This window comes from Oncorhynchus kisutch, linkage group LG27 (assembly GCF_002021735.2).
Source record: "Oncorhynchus kisutch isolate 150728-3 linkage group LG27, Okis_V2, whole genome shotgun sequence".
NCBI lineage: Eukaryota > Metazoa > Chordata > Actinopteri > Salmoniformes > Salmonidae > Oncorhynchus > Oncorhynchus kisutch.
Window position 1 is genome coordinate 35,383,984 of NC_034200.2, and position 19,880 is coordinate 35,403,863.

The following is a 19,880-nucleotide window of genomic DNA, read 5'->3' on the forward strand; positions in this document are numbered from 1 at the left end:
AACATGTATTTAACCAACGACATGATCTGTTAATTACAATTAATATCCTGGAGGAAGGATCCTTTTTTTACAATTAAAATCATCTTAACCGCGATTTTCCCAGAAGTCTGTTCCAGACTATTTAGTTTACTTTGCTCCAGTTTAGCATTAGCAATAGTTGAGTACAAAAATAGCATTGATCTAAGAAGCATAGCCTCCCTAAAATGCTTTAAGGACCAGTGGATTAAGGCAATGTTGTGTCTAGGCATACAGTAATGGCAGATTTTTTAATATAAATCAATGATAACAAGTATCCTACCAGTCACATCAACTAGGAGGATAGGCACTAAGGCAGTTGGGTGAGGCTAGCAGCAACTATGGTTTCACAATTCTGGATGAAGCACCGGAGTCACCCACCATTCCTATTCACAGCCATAAACACACACAGATCTCATCTCTAAAAGTTGTGTATTTTATTTAAGATGATAATCCTTTCCAGAGTGGCCAGCTGAGATGAATGAGCTTCATGTCACTGTGGAGTCTCCTGACACGATCCACGTCCTCAACTGAGAGGGAGAACCCAAAGACCTGAGAAGGAGACACTTGTGAGTGACATCACTCTCAGAGAAAACAGTCCTCCCCAGATCTCAATGGTATTTTAAATTGAGGCACGGCCATTCATTGTCTGCTTAGTTACCTCTTAACTAAGCAGCCATTCACGTACATGCACACCAACTAAAAGCAAGCCAAGATATAGGGGCAGCCAAATATACACACGAAATCAGATGAAAGGGTTTGTGAAACAAAAGGAGAAAAGCGAATATGTTGTATGCAAATATGATTCATGATAATCAAAGATCGGGGATACATTTTGTAGGGTGGAAGACTGCAAGCCAGGGAAAAAGACCAGGAAGGAAGAGTGGGAATGATTGAGTTACTAAATAAAGTTAGAACAGTAAAGAGCTGAAGCTCTGCTATCCATAGAGGCGAGGCATGCTTGTGAGAAACGGTGATGGTGAACACATGCTGCACCTGTCACTCCACACATGTAGGATCCCAGCTCACGTGTCTCCCATCATGCAACTTGCCCAATGCCTCCATGTCTTTCCCCTCCAGTTGGAACCCAAAGACCTAGGAGTGGGAGGAGCCAGGACCAGCAGGGGGGGGGGAAGTTGAGAGGGCAAACATGGTGGTTTGATAGAGATGATACGTCCTTTTAGCTGGGGACAGGACTCTGGACAGGATCCATTCTTGAGCTTGTGATGATCATTTGACATTTATTGAGTCTTAAAGTAACAGTACACCCAAATGTCCCTTTTCAGCCTTCAGACTCAAGTTGGCATTGATTACCCCCAAAACAATGGCGTTCTCTTAGAGCCTATTTCAACTAAAAGTTGGTCTATTTGGGTGAACTGTCTTTTTAATATTAGATTGAGCTAGATCTACTTCAACACATGCTCAAACAGAACTCCACTAAAACATGCACACAATTCCCTTCTTCTGTCTTATAAAAAAAATCCAACTCACTTGACAGTTTTCCAGGATCCTCTCGTTTTTGGTGGACTTGGGAATGGTGACAACTCCATTCTGAGAGGGAAAGGGGACAAAGCACACCATTAAATAAAGATTTGCATTTTCAGTGTCTTAATGTAAGTGTATAACTATGACAGTGTAATAAGGAATATCTTTTTCATAAGAATGAGTAACTATGGAACTTTTGAAAAGTAATCAACACTCTCAAATATCCCCTTTACCAATCATATCCAGCCTGAGCAATGAAGCAAACAGGGCAGCTGCATCTGCAAACGTATGTTTCTGCAACCCCACTTTTTTACTAGAAAAGTATCATGATCCATTGGATAATTTGTCATTTTCAGTGATTATAAATATTTTTGAGCTAATTTTTATTTAAAAAAATATATATGTCCACGGACGACACTGCCCTCGCCCACCTGAGGAAGAGGAATGCATATGTGAGAATGCTGTTCATCGACTACAGCTCGGCTTTCAATACCATAGTGCCCTCTAGACTCACAGCCCTGTGACTGAACTCCTCCCTATGCAACTGGGGTCCTAGACTTCCTGACGGGCCACCCAGGTGGTGAAGGTAGGCAACCATGGGGCACTCTGTTCAAAACATTGACATCAGCAAACCGCTCGTCCACACAACGCTATAAACGGGGTCTGCGGTTGTGAGGCCGGTTGGATGTACTACTAAATTCTCAACAAAAAAAAACATTGGAGGCAGCTTATGGTAAGTAAATGAACACTCAATTCTCTGGACACAGCTCAATCAATCAAATGTATTTATATGTATTTTATATAGCCCTTCTTATATCAGCTGATGTCACAAAGTGCTGTACAGAAACCCAGCCTAAAACTCCAAACAGAAAGCAATGCAGAAGCACGGTGGCTAGGAAAAACTCCCTAGAAAGGCCACAACCTAGGAAGAAACCAGGCTATGAGGGGTGACCAGTCCTCTTCTGGCTGTGCCTGGTGGACATTCCTGCAGATTGCACGCTCCTCTAAAACTTGAGACATCTGTGGCATTGTGTTGTATGACAACTTCACATTTTAGAGTGGCCTTATTGTCCCCAGCACAAGGTGTACCTGTGTAATGATCATACTGTTTAATCAGCATATTGATATGCCACACCTGTCAGGTAAATGGATTATCTTGGCAAAGAGAAATAAGCTTTTTCTGCATATGGAACATTTCTGGGATCTTTTATTTCAGCTCGTGGAACATGGGACCAACACTTTACATGTTGAGTTTATGTTTTTGTTCAGTGTAACTGATGGCATACACAAGCTACATTCCTTGCCAAATGAGGACTCCAAATGGACTGGTTGATTGAACATAGAGAGGTTCCAAACTGAAAATATGCTAAAACAGTTTGCTAAAGCCATACATATTTTCATCAGAATCATTAAGCCTGGGCCTACTCACCAAGCAGATGTTGTGGCCGTAATTCATCACCATGCGGTATTCAAATGTGGAATTGTCCATTTAGAAAGAACAGACAGGAAACTAAATCAAACATCTGTATACTGAAAAGACTGATTGTGGTTTATAACCAAAATCATTTTTGTTTTATTTCAACTCGCCAAATTGAGCCCCCCTGTATTCTCTTCAAGAATAACTGTTTTAGACCTGAGATGCTACTTCACACTGGCAACTTTTTATATATTGGGAAAATATTCTGTTCCATTTTGTTATATTACATCATGATTTTTTTTACTATAAAATAGGTATGTCTATACTGTGATAAGGGATAAGAGCGTCTTGTCTGTTAAATAAACAAAACTATGCCATTAAACAGCCATAGGTTTCTACAAGGGCCACCGCTGAGGATACTGCCTTTATTGAGATTCTGTTCCACCATATAATGTAACCAGTTGATATTACGCTTTCAATAAATGAATATGTAATTAGGACTTGTTATATATCGTTTTCCCCGGTGTCTAGCTAGCTAAAATTGGCCCTTTCCTAAATTAGCCATTGATGGAGATCGGAATTTGGCCTTGTGGTTTTACTTAATTCTCAGTGTTGGCCAAAGACGAGCACACTTGATTCAACTTGTCAACTAATCATCAAGCCCTCAATGAGTTGAATGAGGTATGTTTGTCAAGGGCTATAACAAAACTGTGTACTGTTGAGGGCTACTGGAGGACCAGGGTTGGGGCTACTGGAGGACCAGGGTTGGGGCTACTGGAGGACCAGGGTTGGGGCTACTGGAGGACCAGGGTTGGGGCTACTGGAGGACCAGGGTTGGGGCTACTGGAGGACCAGGGTTGGGGCTACTGGAGGACCAGGGTTGGGGCTACTGGAGGACCAGGGTTGGGGCTACTGGAGGACCAGGGTTGGGGCTACTGGAGGACCAGGGTTGGGGCTACTGGAGGACCAGGGTTGGGCTGTTGGGGCTACTGGAGGACCAGGGTTGGGCTGTTGGGGCTACTGGAGGACCAGGGTTGGGCTTTTGGGGCTACTGGAGGACCAGGGTTGGGCTGTTGGGGCTACTGGAGGACCAGGGTTGGGCTACTGGAGGACCAGGGATGGGCTACTGGAGGACCAGGGATGGGCTGTTGGGGCTACTGGAGGACCAGGGATGGGCTGTTGGGGCTACTGGAGGACCAGGGATGGGCTGTTGGGGCTACTGGAGGACCAGGGTTGGACTGTTGGGGCTACTGGAGGACCAGGGTTGGGCTGTTGGGGCTACTGGAGGACCAGGGTTTGTGAAACACTGCGTCTAGGTCATGTAACTGTCTGTTACATGCAATGCGCGTCGTGGACTTCACTAGAAAGAGGTTGCTATCAGGTTTTGTGATAAAACAAAAACTGTGGTTGAATTTATTCTGCCACTGTCTTATTGTCTCGGCCTTGAGGTCTATATATCACGGTCGCAAGGCATATGAACGAACAGGTAATAGAGCAAATGACGCAATTATCAAAACACACAGGTTGTAATATGGCTTTTTTATGGCTTGGCTTCCCCAGTGATTTTACCCACGCACTGACACTGAATTCCCCTGATATCATATTGGTATTGTGTGTAGATCAGTGACACCAAATCTTAATGTAATAAATGTTGCATTCAGGCTGTAACCCACTGTAGGTAGGCATCAGGAGAGATGGGGGTACCTGTACACTCCACCGGATGCAGATCTGAGAGGGCGTGCGGGCGTACTTGTGTGCCAACTGGAGGATGGTGGGGTGGCTGAGAGCTTGACCCTTGGCCAGGGGGCAATAGCCCTCGAACACGATGCCCTCCTGGCGACAGTACTCCACCAGCTCCTCTGGCTGCTGGAACGGGTGGTACTCCACCTGAGGTGGGAAAGGGACATCACTCGGTCTGTCTTTTCCTGTCGCTTATAACTGGAGGGCCAATGTACAGTGCCTTGCGAAAGTATTCGGCCCCCTTGAACTTTGCGACCTTTTGACACATTTCAGGCTTCAAACAAAGATATAAAACTATTTTTTTGTGAAGAATCAACAACAAGTGGGACACAATCATGAAGTGGAACGACATTTATTGGATATTTCAAACTTTTTTAACAAATCAAAAACTGAAAAATTGGGTGTGCAAAATTATTCAGCCCCTTTACTTTCAGTGCAGCAAACTCTTCTCCAGAAGTTCAGTGAGGATCTCTGAATGATCCAATGTTGACCTAAATGACTAATGATGATAAATACAATCCACCTGTGTGTAATCAAGTCTCCGTATAAATGCACCTGCACTGTGATAGTCTCAGAGGTCCGTTAAAAGCGCAGAGAGCATCATGAAGAACAAGGAACACACCAGGCAGGTCCGAGATACTGTTGTGAAGACGTTTAAAGCCGGATTTGGATACAAAAAGATTTCCCAAGCTTTAAACATCCCAAGGAGCACTGTGCAAGCGATAATATTGAAATGGAAGGAGTATCAGACCACTGCAAATCTACCAAGACCTGGCCATCCCTCTAAACTTTCAGCTCATACAAGGAGAAGACTGATCAGAGATGCAGCAAAGAGGCCCATGATCACTCTGGATGAACTGCAGAGATCTACAGCTGAGGTGGGAGACTCTGTCCATAGGACAACAATCAGTCGTATATTGCACAAACCTGGCCTTTATGGAAGAGTGGCAAGAAGAAAGCCATTTCTTAAAGATATCCATAAAAAGTGTTGTTTAAAGTTTGCCACAAGCCACCTGTGAGACACACCAAACATGTGGAAGAAGGTGCTCTGGTCAGATGAAACCAAAATCGAACTTTTTGGCAACAATGCAAAACGTTATGTTTGGTGTAAAAGCAACACAGCTCATCACCCTGAACACACCATCTCCACTGTCAAACATGGTGGTGGCAGCATTATGGTTTGGGCCTGCTTTTCTTCAGCAGGGACAGGGAAGATGGTTAAAATTGATGGGAAGATGGATGGAGCCAAATACAGGACCATTCTGGAAGAAAACCTGATGGAGTCTGCAAAAGACCTGAGACTGGGACAGAGATTTGTATTCCAACAAGATAATGATCCAAAACATAAAGCAAAATCTACAATGGAATGGTTCAAAAATAAACATATCCAGGTGTTTGAATGGCCAAGTCAAAGTCCAGACCTGAATCCAATCGAGAATCTGTGGAAAGAACTGAAAACTGCTGTTCACAAATGCTCTCCATCCAACCTCACTGAGCTCGAGCTGTTTTGCAAGGAGGAATGGGAAAAAATTTCAGTCTCTCAATGTGCAAAACTGATAGAGACATACCCCAAGCGACTTACAGCTGTAATCGCAGCAAAAGGTGGCGCTACAAAGTATTAACTTAAGGGGGCTGAATAATTTTGCACGCCCAATTTTTCAGTTTTTGATTTGTTAAAAAAGTTTGAAATATCCAATAAATGTCGTTCCACTTCATGATTGTGTCCCACTTGTTGTTGATTCTTCACAAAAAAATACAGTTTTATATCTTTATGTTTGAAGCCTGAAATGTGGCAAAAGGTTGCAAAGTTCAAGGGGGCCGGGATACTTTCGCAAGGCACTGTAGGTAATAGGTCATGTCCCACAGACACACTGGCCGCATTTCCATTCCAAATATCAATCGCCTACCCTCTGCCCTCATTCAGTCCCCGTCACGGATCTAAGATGACTAGGTGGTCACTGGAAAGGAAGCTACAACTCGTTTTATCCATGTTGCAATCACCCATCCAGTCCCTTCAGGGACTGAACTAGGCCAGGAAAGACTGTGGAATGAAACGCAGCCCAATGCATCACTCACCTGGTTGACGTGAGGCACCACACTACAGTCCTCCTTCAGCTCCTTCAGATGGGAGACGAGGAAGTTACTCACGCCGATGGCACGACACACGCCTTCACCGATACAGAAACAGAGGGCTCTAGATAAGAGACCTATGCAGAATCCTATAGGCTTATAGCACGGTGTGTGACTATAAGAAATACTTTTCTGTGTCACCTTCATTATACAGCTCCTCCAAGGCCCTCCAGGTCTCCACCCTGACCTCCCTATTGGACCTTCCTGGGACCATGGCATCTGGCCAGTGCATCAGGTACAAATCTGAGAGAGGGTGGGGGTGAGAGAGGTTGTGAGAGGGGGGAGTGGGAAAGGGAGAGAGACAGGAGCGGGGAGGGAAAGGGAAAAAAGATTGATACAATTAGAGGGAGAGCAAGGGGACGGTAGACATTCCACCACACCAAGGAGTCGGTAGACATTCCACCACACCAAGGAGTCGGTAGACATTCCACCACACCAAGGAGTCGGTAGACATTCCACCACACCAAGGAGTCGGTAGACATTCCACCACACCAAGGAGTCGGTAGACATTCCACCACACCAAGGAGACGGTAGACATTCCACCACACCAAGGAGACGGTAGACATTCCACCACACCAAGGAGACGGTAGACATTCCACCACACCAAGGAGACGGTAGACATTCCACCACACCAAGGAGACGGTAGACATTCCACCACACCAAGGAGACGGTAGACATTCCACCACACCAAGGAGACGGTAGACATTCCACCACACCAAGGAGACGGTAGACATTCCACCACACCAAGGAGTCGGTAGACATTCCACCACACCAAGGAGACGGTAGACATTCCACCACACCAAGGAGACGGTAGACATTCCACCACACCAAGGAGACGGTAGACATTCCACCACACCAAGGAGTCGGTGGACATTCCACCACACCAAGGAGACGGTGGACATTCCACCACACCAAGGAGACGTAGACATTACACCAGACCAAGGAGTCGGTAGACATTCCACCACACCAAGGAGACGTAGACATTCCACCACACCAAGGAGACGGTAGACATTCCACCACACCAAGGAGTCGGTAGACATTCCACCACACCAAGGAGTCGGTAGACATTCCACCACACCAAGGAGACGGTAGACATTCCACCACACCAAGGAGACGGTAGACATTCCACCACACCAAGGAGACGGTAGACATTCCACCACACCAAGGAGTCGGTAGACATTCCACCACACCAAGGAGTCGGTAGACATTCCACCACACCAAGGAGTCGGTAGACATTCCACCACACCAAGGAGTCGGTAGACATTACACCACACCAAGGAGACGTAGACATTACACCACACCAAGGAGACGGTAGACATTCCACCACACCAAGGAGTCGGTAGACATTCCACCACACCAAGGAGTCGGTAGACATTCCACCACACCAAGGAGTCTGTAGACATTCCACCACACCAAGGAGTCGGTAGACATTCCACCACACCAAGGAGTCGGTAGACATTCCACCACACCAAGGAGTCGGTAGACATTCCACCACACCAAGGAGTCGGTAGACATTCCACCACACCAAGGAGTCGTAGACATTCCACCACACCAAGGAGTCGGTAGACATTCCACCACACCAAGGAGTCGGTAGACATTCCACCACACCAAGGAGACGGTAGACATTCCACCACACCAAGGAGTCGGTAGACATTCCACCACACCAAGGAGTCGGGTAGACATTCCACCACACCAAGGAGTCGGTAGACATTCCACCACACCAAGGAGTCGGTAGACATTCCACCACACCAAGGAGTCGGTAGACATTCCACCACACCAAGGATTCGGTAGACATTCCACCACACCAAGGAGACGGTAGACATTCCACCACACCAAGGAGACGGTAGACATTCCACCACACCAAGGAGTCGGTAGACATTCCACCACACCAAGGAGTCGGTAGACATTCCACCACACCAAGGAGACGGTAGACATTCCACCACATCAAGGAGACGGTAGACATTCCACCACACCAAGGAGTCGGTAGACATTCCACCACACCAAGGAGTCGGTAGACATTCCACCACACCAAGGAGTCGGTAGACATTACACCACACCAAGGAGTCGGTAGACATTCCACCACACCAAGGAGACGGTAGACATTCCACCACACCAAGGAGTCGGTAGACATTCCACCACACCAAGGAGTCGGTAGACATTCCACCACACCAAGGAGTCGGTAGACATTCCACCACACCAAGGAGTCGGTAGACATTCCACCACACCAAGGAGTCGGTAGACATTCCACCACACCAAGGATTCGGTAGACATTCCACCACACCAAGGAGTCGGTAGACATTCCACCACACCAAGGAGTCGGTAGACATTCCACCACACCAAGGAGACGTAGACATTCCACCACACCAAGGAGACGGTAGACATTCCACCACACCAAGGAGTCGGTAGACATTCCACCACACCAAGGAGTCGGTAGACATTCCACCACACCAAGGAGACGGTAGACATTCCACCACATCAAGGAGACGGTAGACATTCCACCACACCAAGGAGTCGGTAGACATTCCACCACACCAAGGAGTCGGTAGACATTCCACCACACCAAGGAGTCGGTAGACATTACACCACACCAAGGAGACGTAGACATTACACCACACCAAGGAGACGGTAGACATTCCACCACACCAAGGAGTCGGTAGACATTCCACCACACCAAGGAGTCGGTAGACATTCCACCACACCAAGGAGTCGGTAGACATTCCACCACACCAAGGAGTCGGTAGACATTCCACCACACCAAGGAGTCGGTAGACATTCCACCACACCAAGGATTCGGTAGACATTCCACCACACCAAGGAGTCGGTAGACATTCCACCACACCAAGGAGTCGGTAGACATTCCACCACACCAAGGAGTCGTAGACATTCCACCACACCAAGGAGTCGGTAGACATTCCACCACACCAAGGAGTCGGTAGACATTCCACCACACCAAGGAGACGGTAGACATTCCACCACATCAAGGAGACGGTAGACATTCCACCACACCAAGGAGTCGGTAGACATTCCACCACACCAAGGAGTCGGTAGACATTCCACCACACCAAGGAGTCGGTAGACATTACACCACACCAAGGAGACGTAGACATTACACCACACCAAGGAGACGGTAGACATTCCACCACACCAAGGAGTCGGTAGACATTCCACCACACCAAGGAGTCGGTAGACATTCCACCACACCAAGGAGTCGGTAGACATTCCACCACACCAAGGAGTCGGTAGACATTCCACCACACCAAGGATTCGGTAGACATTCCACCACACCAAGGAGTCGGTAGACATTCCACCACACCAAGGAGTCGGTAGACATTCCACCACACCAAGGAGTCGTAGACATTCCACCACACCAAGGAGTCGGTAGACATTCCACCACACCAAGGAGTCGGTAGACATTCCACCACACCAAGGAGTCGGTAGACATTCCACCACACCAAGGAGTCGGTAGACATTCCACCACACCAAGGAGTCGGTAGACATTCCACCACACCAAGGAGTCGGTAGACATTCCACCACACCAAGGAGTCGGTAGACATTCCACCACACCAAGGAGTCGGTAGACATTCCACCACACCAAGGAGACGGTAGACATTCCACCACACCAAGGAGACGGTAGACATTCCACCACACCAAGGAGTCGGTAGACATTCCACCACACCAAGGAGACGGTAGACATTCCACCACACCAAGGAGACGGTAGACATTCCACCACACCAAGGAGACGGTAGACATTCCACCACACCAAGGAGACGGTAGACATTCCACCACACCAAGGAGTCGGTAGACATTCCACCACACCAAGGAGTCGGTAGACATTCCACCACACCAAGGAGACGGTAGACATTCCACCACACCAAGGAGACGGTAGACATTCCACCACACCAAGGAGACGGTAGACATTCCACCACACCAAGGAGACGGTAGACATTCCACCACACCAAGGAGACGTAGACATTCCACCAGACCAAGGAGTCGGTAGACATTCCACCACACCAAGGAGACGTAGACATTCCACCACACCAAGGAGACGTAGACATTCCACCACACCAAGGAGACGTAGACATTCCACCACACCAAGGAGTCGGTAGACATTCCACCACACCAAGGAGTCGGTAGACATTCCACCACACCAAGGAGACGGTAGACATTCCACCACATCAAGGAGACGGTAGACATTCCACCACACCAAGGAGTCGGTAGACATTCCACCACACCAAGGAGTCGGTAGACATTCCACCACACCAAGGAGTCGGTAGACATTACACCACACCAAGGAGACGTAGACATTACACCACACCAAGGAGACGGTAGACATTCCACCACACCAAGGAGTCGGTAGACATTCCACCACACCAAGGAGCGGTAGACATTCCACCACACCAAGGAGACGGTAGACATTCCACCACACCAAGGAGACGGGAGACATCCCACCACACCAAGGAGACGTAGACATTCCACCACACCAAGGAGTCGGTAGACATTCCACCACACCAAGGAGACGTAGACATTCCACCACACCAAGGAGACGTAGACATTCCACCAAGGTGGGTGAGAGTAAAAAGAGAGGAAAGCATTTTTTATTACCTATAGTGGAAGAGCTTTGGTATGAGTAGGGGGAGATCATCTTGTTGTGGACTTTGTCTCTTGGAAATGAGAACCGGTTTTCAATTGACCAGGTTCAATAAAGTCTGAATAGGTTTCCCTTATCTATTATTTCAAAAAGGACTGAATACTTTTTATCTATCAGATAAGTAAAAAGTACTCAGACCATATTGTCTTGAGCCTTACCAAGGTATTCCACCCCTAGGCGGGAACACGAGTCACGGCAGGCCTTTTTGGCAGCGGTATAGCCGTATTCTCCGGGCCACAGTTTGGTTGTAAGCCATAGGTCTTGCCGAGGTACTCCGCTCTCCTGCACGGCTATACTCAGCTGTTCCTCACAGCCGTAACGCTTCGCTGTGTCGATGTGCCGCACGCCACACTCGCGGAGTGCATACAACACGGCGTCATGAGAATACCCGCCGTCATGCGATGTTCCTTGGGAAGAAAAGAAAGATACATCACTTTCCCTGATTTAGAATTACTGGTATGAATTTCAAACTTCTTCCTTTCAATGGGGCCATCTCAATAGTCTGAGGTGTTTCACTCTCCTTAGAATCTTCTCCTTCATCTGCACTCCTATAACAACATAAGATGAAAGCAATTTGGAGGATTGGCCTACCAATCCACAGAGCAGAAAAATTACAGGGGAATCCGAGAGGATGCCTCTGTGGACTACTGATACTGTGTCTCTTCATTCACACTGATTACTGGTCTACAAAACCTTTTGGTTAGCCACTATTGAGAAGCTACTGATACTGTGTCTCTTCATTCTGATACTGTGTCTCTTCATTCACACTGATTACTGATCTACAAAACCTTTTGGTTAGCCACTATTGAGAAGCCCACTACTTTCACACGGGTCTGTGGTGTTTTCATGTTCAGTTCAGTTCAAAAGTTCGAGGATGTGTTCTTGATGGAATTCATGCTAGAACAGTCAGTCCTCTATGTAGGCTAGTTTGACACAATGTGGCGATGTTTCCGCAGAAATTCATCCGAGTAATTCCATACAGTGTGTGTGTGTGTGTGTGTGTATATACATACATACATACATACATACATACATACATACATACATACATACATACATACATACATACATACACACATACACATACACATACACATCCACACACACACACACACACACACACACATGTATATATATATATATATATATATATATATATATATATATGGATTAACTGACTCATCCTGAGCACAGTAGTAAACATTGTTGCAAAATACCTTTACATTTCTCGTTAAAAGGTGGCACGTTATGTAAAATAAAGGAAGCTTTGAACATTATCATCGATTTGTTTGTTTTTTATCTTACCCAGTCCAAGAATTGGAATTTGCAGGCCATTGGAAAGAGAAACTTTAGGACAAGTCGTTACAATAGAATTCATGTTTGTTCAACTGTGACTTGTAAAACCAACTAATGCGTTTTATTATATTCAATAGGACGTTTCCAGGGTGCCGCTAGTATCCAATTTTCCAAATACGTCGTAAAACTAAAATCCTTGCGGCGAAAACCCTCGCCATAAAGCAGTACAGTTGTGCGTCATTGTAGTTTTCCTAACTTTCCCGAATTTGCCTACAAATACTTTCCTGCAAGTCTACGTTGCGTCTGCGTAAATCATCAGAACTCTGGGTGGAATGGGAAAAGAGGGAGAAAACAACTAAAGTAGATTCATTAATTGTTTTGGAATGTGCGTTATAAGGATACAACAATGAGGTAGGTAGCTTAGTGTTTTTCCTCACTGTTGTATTGTTAAGTGGCCTAGTCTATTGTAGGCCGAGGTTTGTAACCCATTTTCATTAGGCTACTTTAAAAGTCACTAACGCCGTTAAAGTACAGTTTAATAAAGTTTACTTTTTGATGATGCCATAGCCTAATATGCCCAATCAAATTAATTTTGCATATGCATGCGCGCAACATGTTGTCGTCGATTATTATCATGGAGGGTGTTGTGATTGGAATGTCGTGGTTTACAATGTATGCGCTTGACAAATAGTCCATCTTTTTAAAAAGCCTATTCTGTGAAATAGTTTCTTAGTGCCCAAGCCTAGTCTGTAAAATATGGCTCCTCCAATCGACCCCGAGCTCCTGCACCCTAAACACTGAAGGTCTGTGATCTGTGTGGATTAGCAATATGGCGAAAATTCCCCCTGACCTATTACAGAGGGCAAGGTAGACCTATTTCCATATTGTTTATGTCTATCAAATCATCTCAGATCTCCACAAGTGCATAGGGAGTATGGGCTAGGGGTTGATTTGGGAATCAATATATATGTCCATTGTTGTCTTTCTCCTGAGTGCAGAGTCCTTCTCCGTGGCTGCAAAGGCCTTCGGCGGTCCTATCTCGTTGCTCCCATACTACTCCTTCTCTTGGTCGGTGCTGCCTTGACTGCCCTCCTCCCTTCCATCGAGGACCGGGGCCATGTCGGGGCCATGGGAGCCCTTCGCCATAGAGCCACCACCGGCAGTAATGCCAACGCCATTCCCGGGCGCCACACGGAAGAGGAGGACGCCACCGCATTTACCATAGTCATACAGACGTATAACCGCACCGACGTCCTGCTGAAACTGCTCAACCATTACCAGGCGGTGCCACACCTGCGGCGGGTCATCATTGTGTGGAACAACATTGGGGAGCGGACCCCCCAAGAGCTCTGGGACACCCTGGGGCCCCATCCCATCCCCGTGGTGTTCAAAGAGCAGAGTGTCAACCGCATGCGCAACCGCCTGCAGCCATTTGCTGAGATCGATACCGACGGTGAGTGTGTGTGTGGTGAGGTGAGTGAGTGAGTCAGACAGACAGAGATGGCATTAAGGTGGCTTTGCAAAGTGTCTACCTCACTTAGCCGTTCAACCGAAGATAGATACTGACTGTGAGGTGTTGAGTGTGAAAGAGAGACACAGACAGACCAGTGGAGGCTGCTTAGGGAAGGACCACTAATAATAATGACGTCAAACACATTGAGGACGTGGTTTCCATGTGGTTGATACCATTCCATTGACTCCATTCCAGCCATTATTATGGCCGTCCTTTCCTTCAGCAGCCTCCACTGAGACACAGACTGACAGACACACTATCCTCGTCTCCTTTCCTCGTCTCCTTTCCTCGTCCCCTTTCCTTGTCTCCTTTCCTCATCTCCTTTCCTCAGCTACGTCGCAAAATTGGCCAGTCGAGTATACAGGCACAACAACGCTGTGTATTTGCAGTATTTCATCATTTAATGGTAATACTCTGTGTTCAACTTCTCTTCTCAGCTGTGTTGATGCTGGATGATGACACGTTGGTCAGCGTTCCAGATATCAGTTTTGCCTTCTCTGTGTGGAAGGTATGTACTTCCAACAATACACATTGAAATCAAATCAAATGTTATTAGTCACGTGCCCGAATACAACCTTACAGTGAAATGCTTACTTACAAGCCCCTAACCAACAAGGCATTTAAAAAAATATATGAATAGAAATAAAAGTTACTTAGTGATTTAAAGAGAAACCGTAAAAACAATAGCGTAACTGTATACAGGGGGGTACCGGTGCAGAGTCAATGTGCGGGGGCACCGATTAGTCGAGGTAATTGAGGTAATATATAAATGTAGAGTTATTAAAGTGACTATGCATAGATAATAACAGAGAGTAGCAGCGGTGTAAAAGGGGGGGGGGGGGGGGGGGGGGCAATGCAAATAGTCTGGGTAGCCATTTGACTAAATGTTCAGGAGTCTTATGGCTTGGGGGTAGAAGCTTTTTAGAAGCCTCTTGGACCTAGACGTGGCACTCCGGTACCGCTTGCCGTGCGATAGCAGAGAGAACAGTCTATGACTAGGGTGGCTGGAGTCTTTGACATTTTTTAGGCCTTCCTCTGACACCGCCTGGTATAGAGGTCCTGGATGGCAGGAAGCTTGGCCCCTGTGATGTACTGGGCTGTACGCACTACCCTCTGTAGTGCCTTGCGGTCGGAGGCCGAGCAGTTGCCATACCAGGCAGTGATGCAACCAGTCGGGATGCTCTCGATCGTGCAGCTGTAGAACCTTTGGAGGATCTGAGGACCCATGCCAAATCTTTTCAGACTCCTGAGGGGAATAGGTTTTGTCGTGCTCTCTACTACATAATAGCTTATACTGTATTACTATTGGAATGTTCCTCAATGTTGTCCCCTACTCTCATCCTCCAACAGCAATTCCCAGATCAGATAGTTGGATTTGTCCCCCGTAAACACGTTACCACGGTGACGGGGGTCTACAGCTACGGCAGCTTTGAACTCCAGGACCCAGAGATGGGAGGAGGTGACAGGTACAGTGTCTTCAATGTATTCACACTCCTTGACTTTTTCCACGTGTTCTTGTGTTGCAGCCTGAATTTAAAATGTATTAAATTGTGATTTTGTGTCACTGCCCTACACACAATAGCCCATATTGTCAAAATGGAATTGTGTTTTTAGACATTTTTACTAATTAATTATCGAAAAGCTGAAATATTTTGCATCAATAAGTATTGAACCCTTTTGGCCTAAATAAGTTCAGGAGTAAAAATGGGACTCAGTCTGTGTTCAATAATAGTGTTTAACATCATTTTTAATGACTACCTCATCTCTGTACCCCACACATACAATTATCTGTGAGGTTCCTCAGTCGAGCAGTGAATTTCAAACACAGATTCAACCACAAAGACCCTGCCTTGCAAAGAATGGCACCTACCTATTGATATAAAAAGCAGACATTGAATATCCCTTTTGAGCATGGTGAAGTTCTTAATTACACTTTGGATGGTGTACCAATACACCCAGTCAGTACAAATATACAGGTGTCCTTCCTGACTCAGTTGCCGGAGAGGAAATAAACCACTCAGGGATTTCCCCATGAGACCAGTGGTGAATTTTAAAACCGTTAGAGTTTAATAGCTGTGGTAGGGGAAAACTGAGGATGGATAAACATTGTAGTTACTACTCCACAATACTAACCTAAATGACCGAACGAAACCTGTACAGAATACAAATATTCCAAAACATGCATCCTGTTTGCAATAAGGCACTAAAGTAAAACTGCAAAAAATGTGGAAAAGAAATGAACTTTTTGTCCTGAATACAAAGTGTTTTGTTGGGGCAAATCCACCACAACACATCACTGAGTACCACTCCATATTTGCAAGCATGGTGGTGGCTGCATCATATTATGGGTATGCTTGTCATCGGCAAGGACAAGGGAGTTGTTTTATGATAAAAAGAAACAGAATAGAGCTAAGCACAGGTAAAATCCTAGAGGAAAACCTGGTTCAGTCTGCTTTCCACCAGACACTGGGAGACAAATTCACCTTTTGGTAAGGACAATAACCTAAAACACAAGGCCATATATACACTGGAGTTGCTTACCAAAACTACATTGAAGGTTCCTGAGTGGCCTACTGTAGTTAAAGTTTTCATTTAAATCTACTTGAAAGTCTATGGCAAGACTTAAACGGTTGTCTAGCAATGATCAACAACCAATTTGAAAAAGCTTGAAGAATTTTGAAAAGAATAATGGGCAAATATTGTACAATTCAGATGTGCAAAGTTCTTAGACTGAAAATAAGCACAGTTGTTATCACTGCCAAAGGTGATTCAGGGGTGTGAATACTTTTTTCAATAAATTAGCAAAAATGTCTAAACATATTTTCACTTTGTCATTATGGGGTATTGGGTGTAGATGGGTGAGAGAGAGAAAATCTATGTAATCCATGTTGAATTCAGGCTGTAACACACTAAATCTGGGTCAAGGGGTGTGAATACTTTCTGAAGACACTATAACTGCATAACTATAACTATAGAAATTTGCCATATCGAGACACTGAAGGCCTAGATGTAGACGTTGTTGCTCTAAATCATGTTCATCTGTGTCTTGCGCCCTGATGCATTTTTTTTTAAACAATCTGAATGTGGGCCCTGCTTTCCAAACTGCTGCAGGTACTCCATGGTCCTGATCGGCGCCGCCTTCTTCCACCACCGCTACCTGCAGCTCTTCCAGGAGCAGCCTCCCGAAGTGCACGCCCTGGTGGATGACACGCAGAACTGCGACGACATCGCCGTGAACTTCGTCGTGGCAGCGGAGCTACGGCGAGGTTCTGGGACCATAAAAGGGAGACCCTCTGGCATCTTTGTGAAGCCCGTGGATATGCGCAATCTGGAGAGGGACGCCAGCAGCGGGTACCTAGGCATGTGGCACCGTCCCGAACACCTGCTCCAGCGCTCTTACTGCCTGAACCGGCTGGCACAGATCTACGGCGCAATGCCCCTGAGGTACTCTAACATGATGCTGTGCCAGTTTGGCTTCCCAAGCTATGCCAACCACAAGGGCAGGGGCTGACTGGCACAGGGAGGCACGGACTGGCATTGACAGGTGTCGAACACAGCAGGCATTCAGGTAGGTCAATGTACAGGTGTTGGGATGTGATGGGGCAAGGGGATGAGGATTTGATCAGTGTTTTGGGTGAGGAAACAGAGTAGATTGCATGCCAAGGTTAATGGAATAGAACGGTGGGGTTAATACTGAAGTTAGTATTGTAAAGCTGAATTGAAGTATGCAGGATTGTGTAACACAAAGCGTTAAGAGGAGTAACACTTACTGTAAAATGTGAGGATTTTGCTTGGGTAATAGTTCGGTTTTTGGGATACCCTAAAGTAAGGTTCTCATTCTGTTGTCTTTTTGTAGGAGAGCGAAGGGATTCCTTATTATGACCTCATCGGGACTAGATCTCTGAGACAGTGACCTCCAGGACCAAACACTGACAACACGGCAGGTGGTCCAACAAGCGGGGCCTTACTAAAGATGGACTCTTTACGTTAATCCTGTTCTTGACAATCTGACAGACAAGATATCAGTATTAAACCAGAGGACTTTTGCTGTTGCCAAAATCATAGGATATTACGTGGCACTGTAGATAGATAGACTTTAGGTAGTGCAATGGCTTTTACTGCCAGCTGATGTCAGCATTGCAAAATGCACATTGTACTGTAACTGTTCAAAGTCAAAGTACTTTCACTCCCATGACAGGCTTAACTTGCCAGGTATTCAGATGTGTATTTGATTAAATGATTAAATGTGATGAGAGACACATACACAGGTGCTCATACAATCACAAGACAACTGAGAATATTCCTTTTGATTCTGAGATGCATAGCATTGGAAGGTCAAGTTAATTTAAAAAAATTTTTTTTTATCTTACTGGTTTAAACATTATTAGTATGTCATGACTTGAATAATGGATGCTTTCTGCTCGTGTTAAACGGTACTTACTGGAATTATGTGAATGTTACGCTGCCTTTGTTCTGGTGAGAACTGGTGCTGTTATTGGCGATCGCCTCCCTGACATGACTGTTTCAGGGTGAATATCTACAGGACTTGTAAAAGCAAGTATCCTCTCTCTCTTTGACCATTTCTGTTGCATTAAGAGCCTGAATGCAGTGAAAAAAAAGGCTGCCCCTTCAAACTGTTTGTCCTTCGATCAGATTTCATATTATCTCCCTTAAAATGGTTTGTCTGCCAAAAAAATCTACTATTGTCCATCTCAAACGGAAAAACAATGTTTCTTTTCTACATGACATGTAGACCACTGGAACATTTATTCTCTCATTGATTTGTTTTTGTTGTTTTGTTTGTGATTTTGGCTTTGTTTGCATATGCTGTTGGTAGAGCTTTGTTGCAAATCATTTGTTGCCCAAACAATTAAAGGTTTTAATATGCATTTTGTATTTATTTTTTGATGTTATAAAATAAAAGGGTTTATGTCAGCATATGGACTATTATGTTAGACAACCGGCCGGTTGTCTATCTGAACATTCTCTTACATTGCACTCCTTTTGAACAGGCTATGATTCTGATTAGATAGATTACTGACCATTTCGAATCCCACCGTACCTTCTCCGCTATGCCATCTGGTTTCAGAGCTGGTCATGGATGCACCTCAGCCACGCTCAAGGTTCTAAACGACATCATAACCGCCATCGATAAGAGACATTACTGTGCAGCTGTATTCATCGACCTGGCCAAGGCATTCGAATCTGTTAATCACAACATTCTTATTGGCAGACTCGACAGCCTTGGTTTCTCAAATGATTGCCTCGCCTGGTTTACCAACTACTTCTCTGATAAGAGTTCAGTGTGTCAAATCGGAGGGCCTGTTGTCCGGACCTCTGACAGTCTCTATGGGTGTGCCACAGGGTTCAATTCTCGCACAATGCAAATAGTAGTAGGTGGGTAGCCATTTGTAGAACCTTTTGAGGATCTCAGGACCCATGCCAAATATTTTTAGATTCCCGACTGTCTTGGTGTGTTTGGACCAATCTAGTTTGTTGTTGATGTGGACACCAAGGAATTTGTAGCTCTCCTCTCAACCTGCTCCACTACAGCCCTGTCGATGAGAATGGGGACGTGCTCGGTGCTCCTTTTCCTGTAGTCCACAGTCATCTCCTTAGTCTTGGTTATGTTGAGG

At 45.7% G+C, this 19,880-nt stretch overlaps 2 protein-coding genes across 4 annotated transcripts; one reads left to right on the top strand and one right to left on the bottom strand.

Moving 5' to 3' along the window:
* Nucleotides 1–430: 430 nt before the first annotated feature.
* zgc:110366 (aldo/keto reductase) lies at nt 431–12,924 on the bottom strand. Of its 3 annotated transcripts, none has more exons than XM_031806644.1 (8): nt 12,741–12,924; nt 11,594–11,842; nt 6,929–7,030; nt 6,734–6,825; nt 4,622–4,804; nt 1,507–1,566; nt 1,012–1,110; nt 431–567 (listed from the first exon to the last, which is right to left on the bottom strand). In XM_031806644.1, the coding sequence occupies exons 1-7, from the start codon at nt 12,811–12,813 to the stop codon at nt 1,015–1,017; spliced, it is 855 nt and encodes a 284-aa protein (XP_031662504.1). In that variant the 5' UTR covers nt 12,814–12,924; the 3' UTR covers nt 431–567; nt 1,012–1,014. The 3 variants fall into 3 exon arrangements, with proteins under 3 accessions (XP_031662504.1, XP_031662502.1, XP_031662503.1); XM_031806642.1 differs by having other exon boundaries at nt 1,012–1,235; XM_031806643.1 differs by lacking the exon at nt 1,012–1,110.
* Nucleotides 12,925–12,973: 49 nt separating this feature from the next.
* Nucleotides 12,974–19,133, top strand: extl2 (exostosin-like glycosyltransferase 2). The gene is made up of 6 exons (XM_020463232.2): nt 12,974–13,142; nt 13,730–14,184; nt 14,682–14,752; nt 15,595–15,710; nt 17,356–17,812; nt 18,101–19,133. Exons 1-5 carry the CDS (start codon nt 13,138–13,140, stop codon nt 17,753–17,755), a joined length of 1,047 nt encoding a protein of 348 aa, XP_020318821.1. The 5' UTR covers nt 12,974–13,137; the 3' UTR covers nt 17,756–17,812; nt 18,101–19,133.
* The last annotated feature ends 747 nt before the right edge of the window (nt 19,134–19,880 follow it).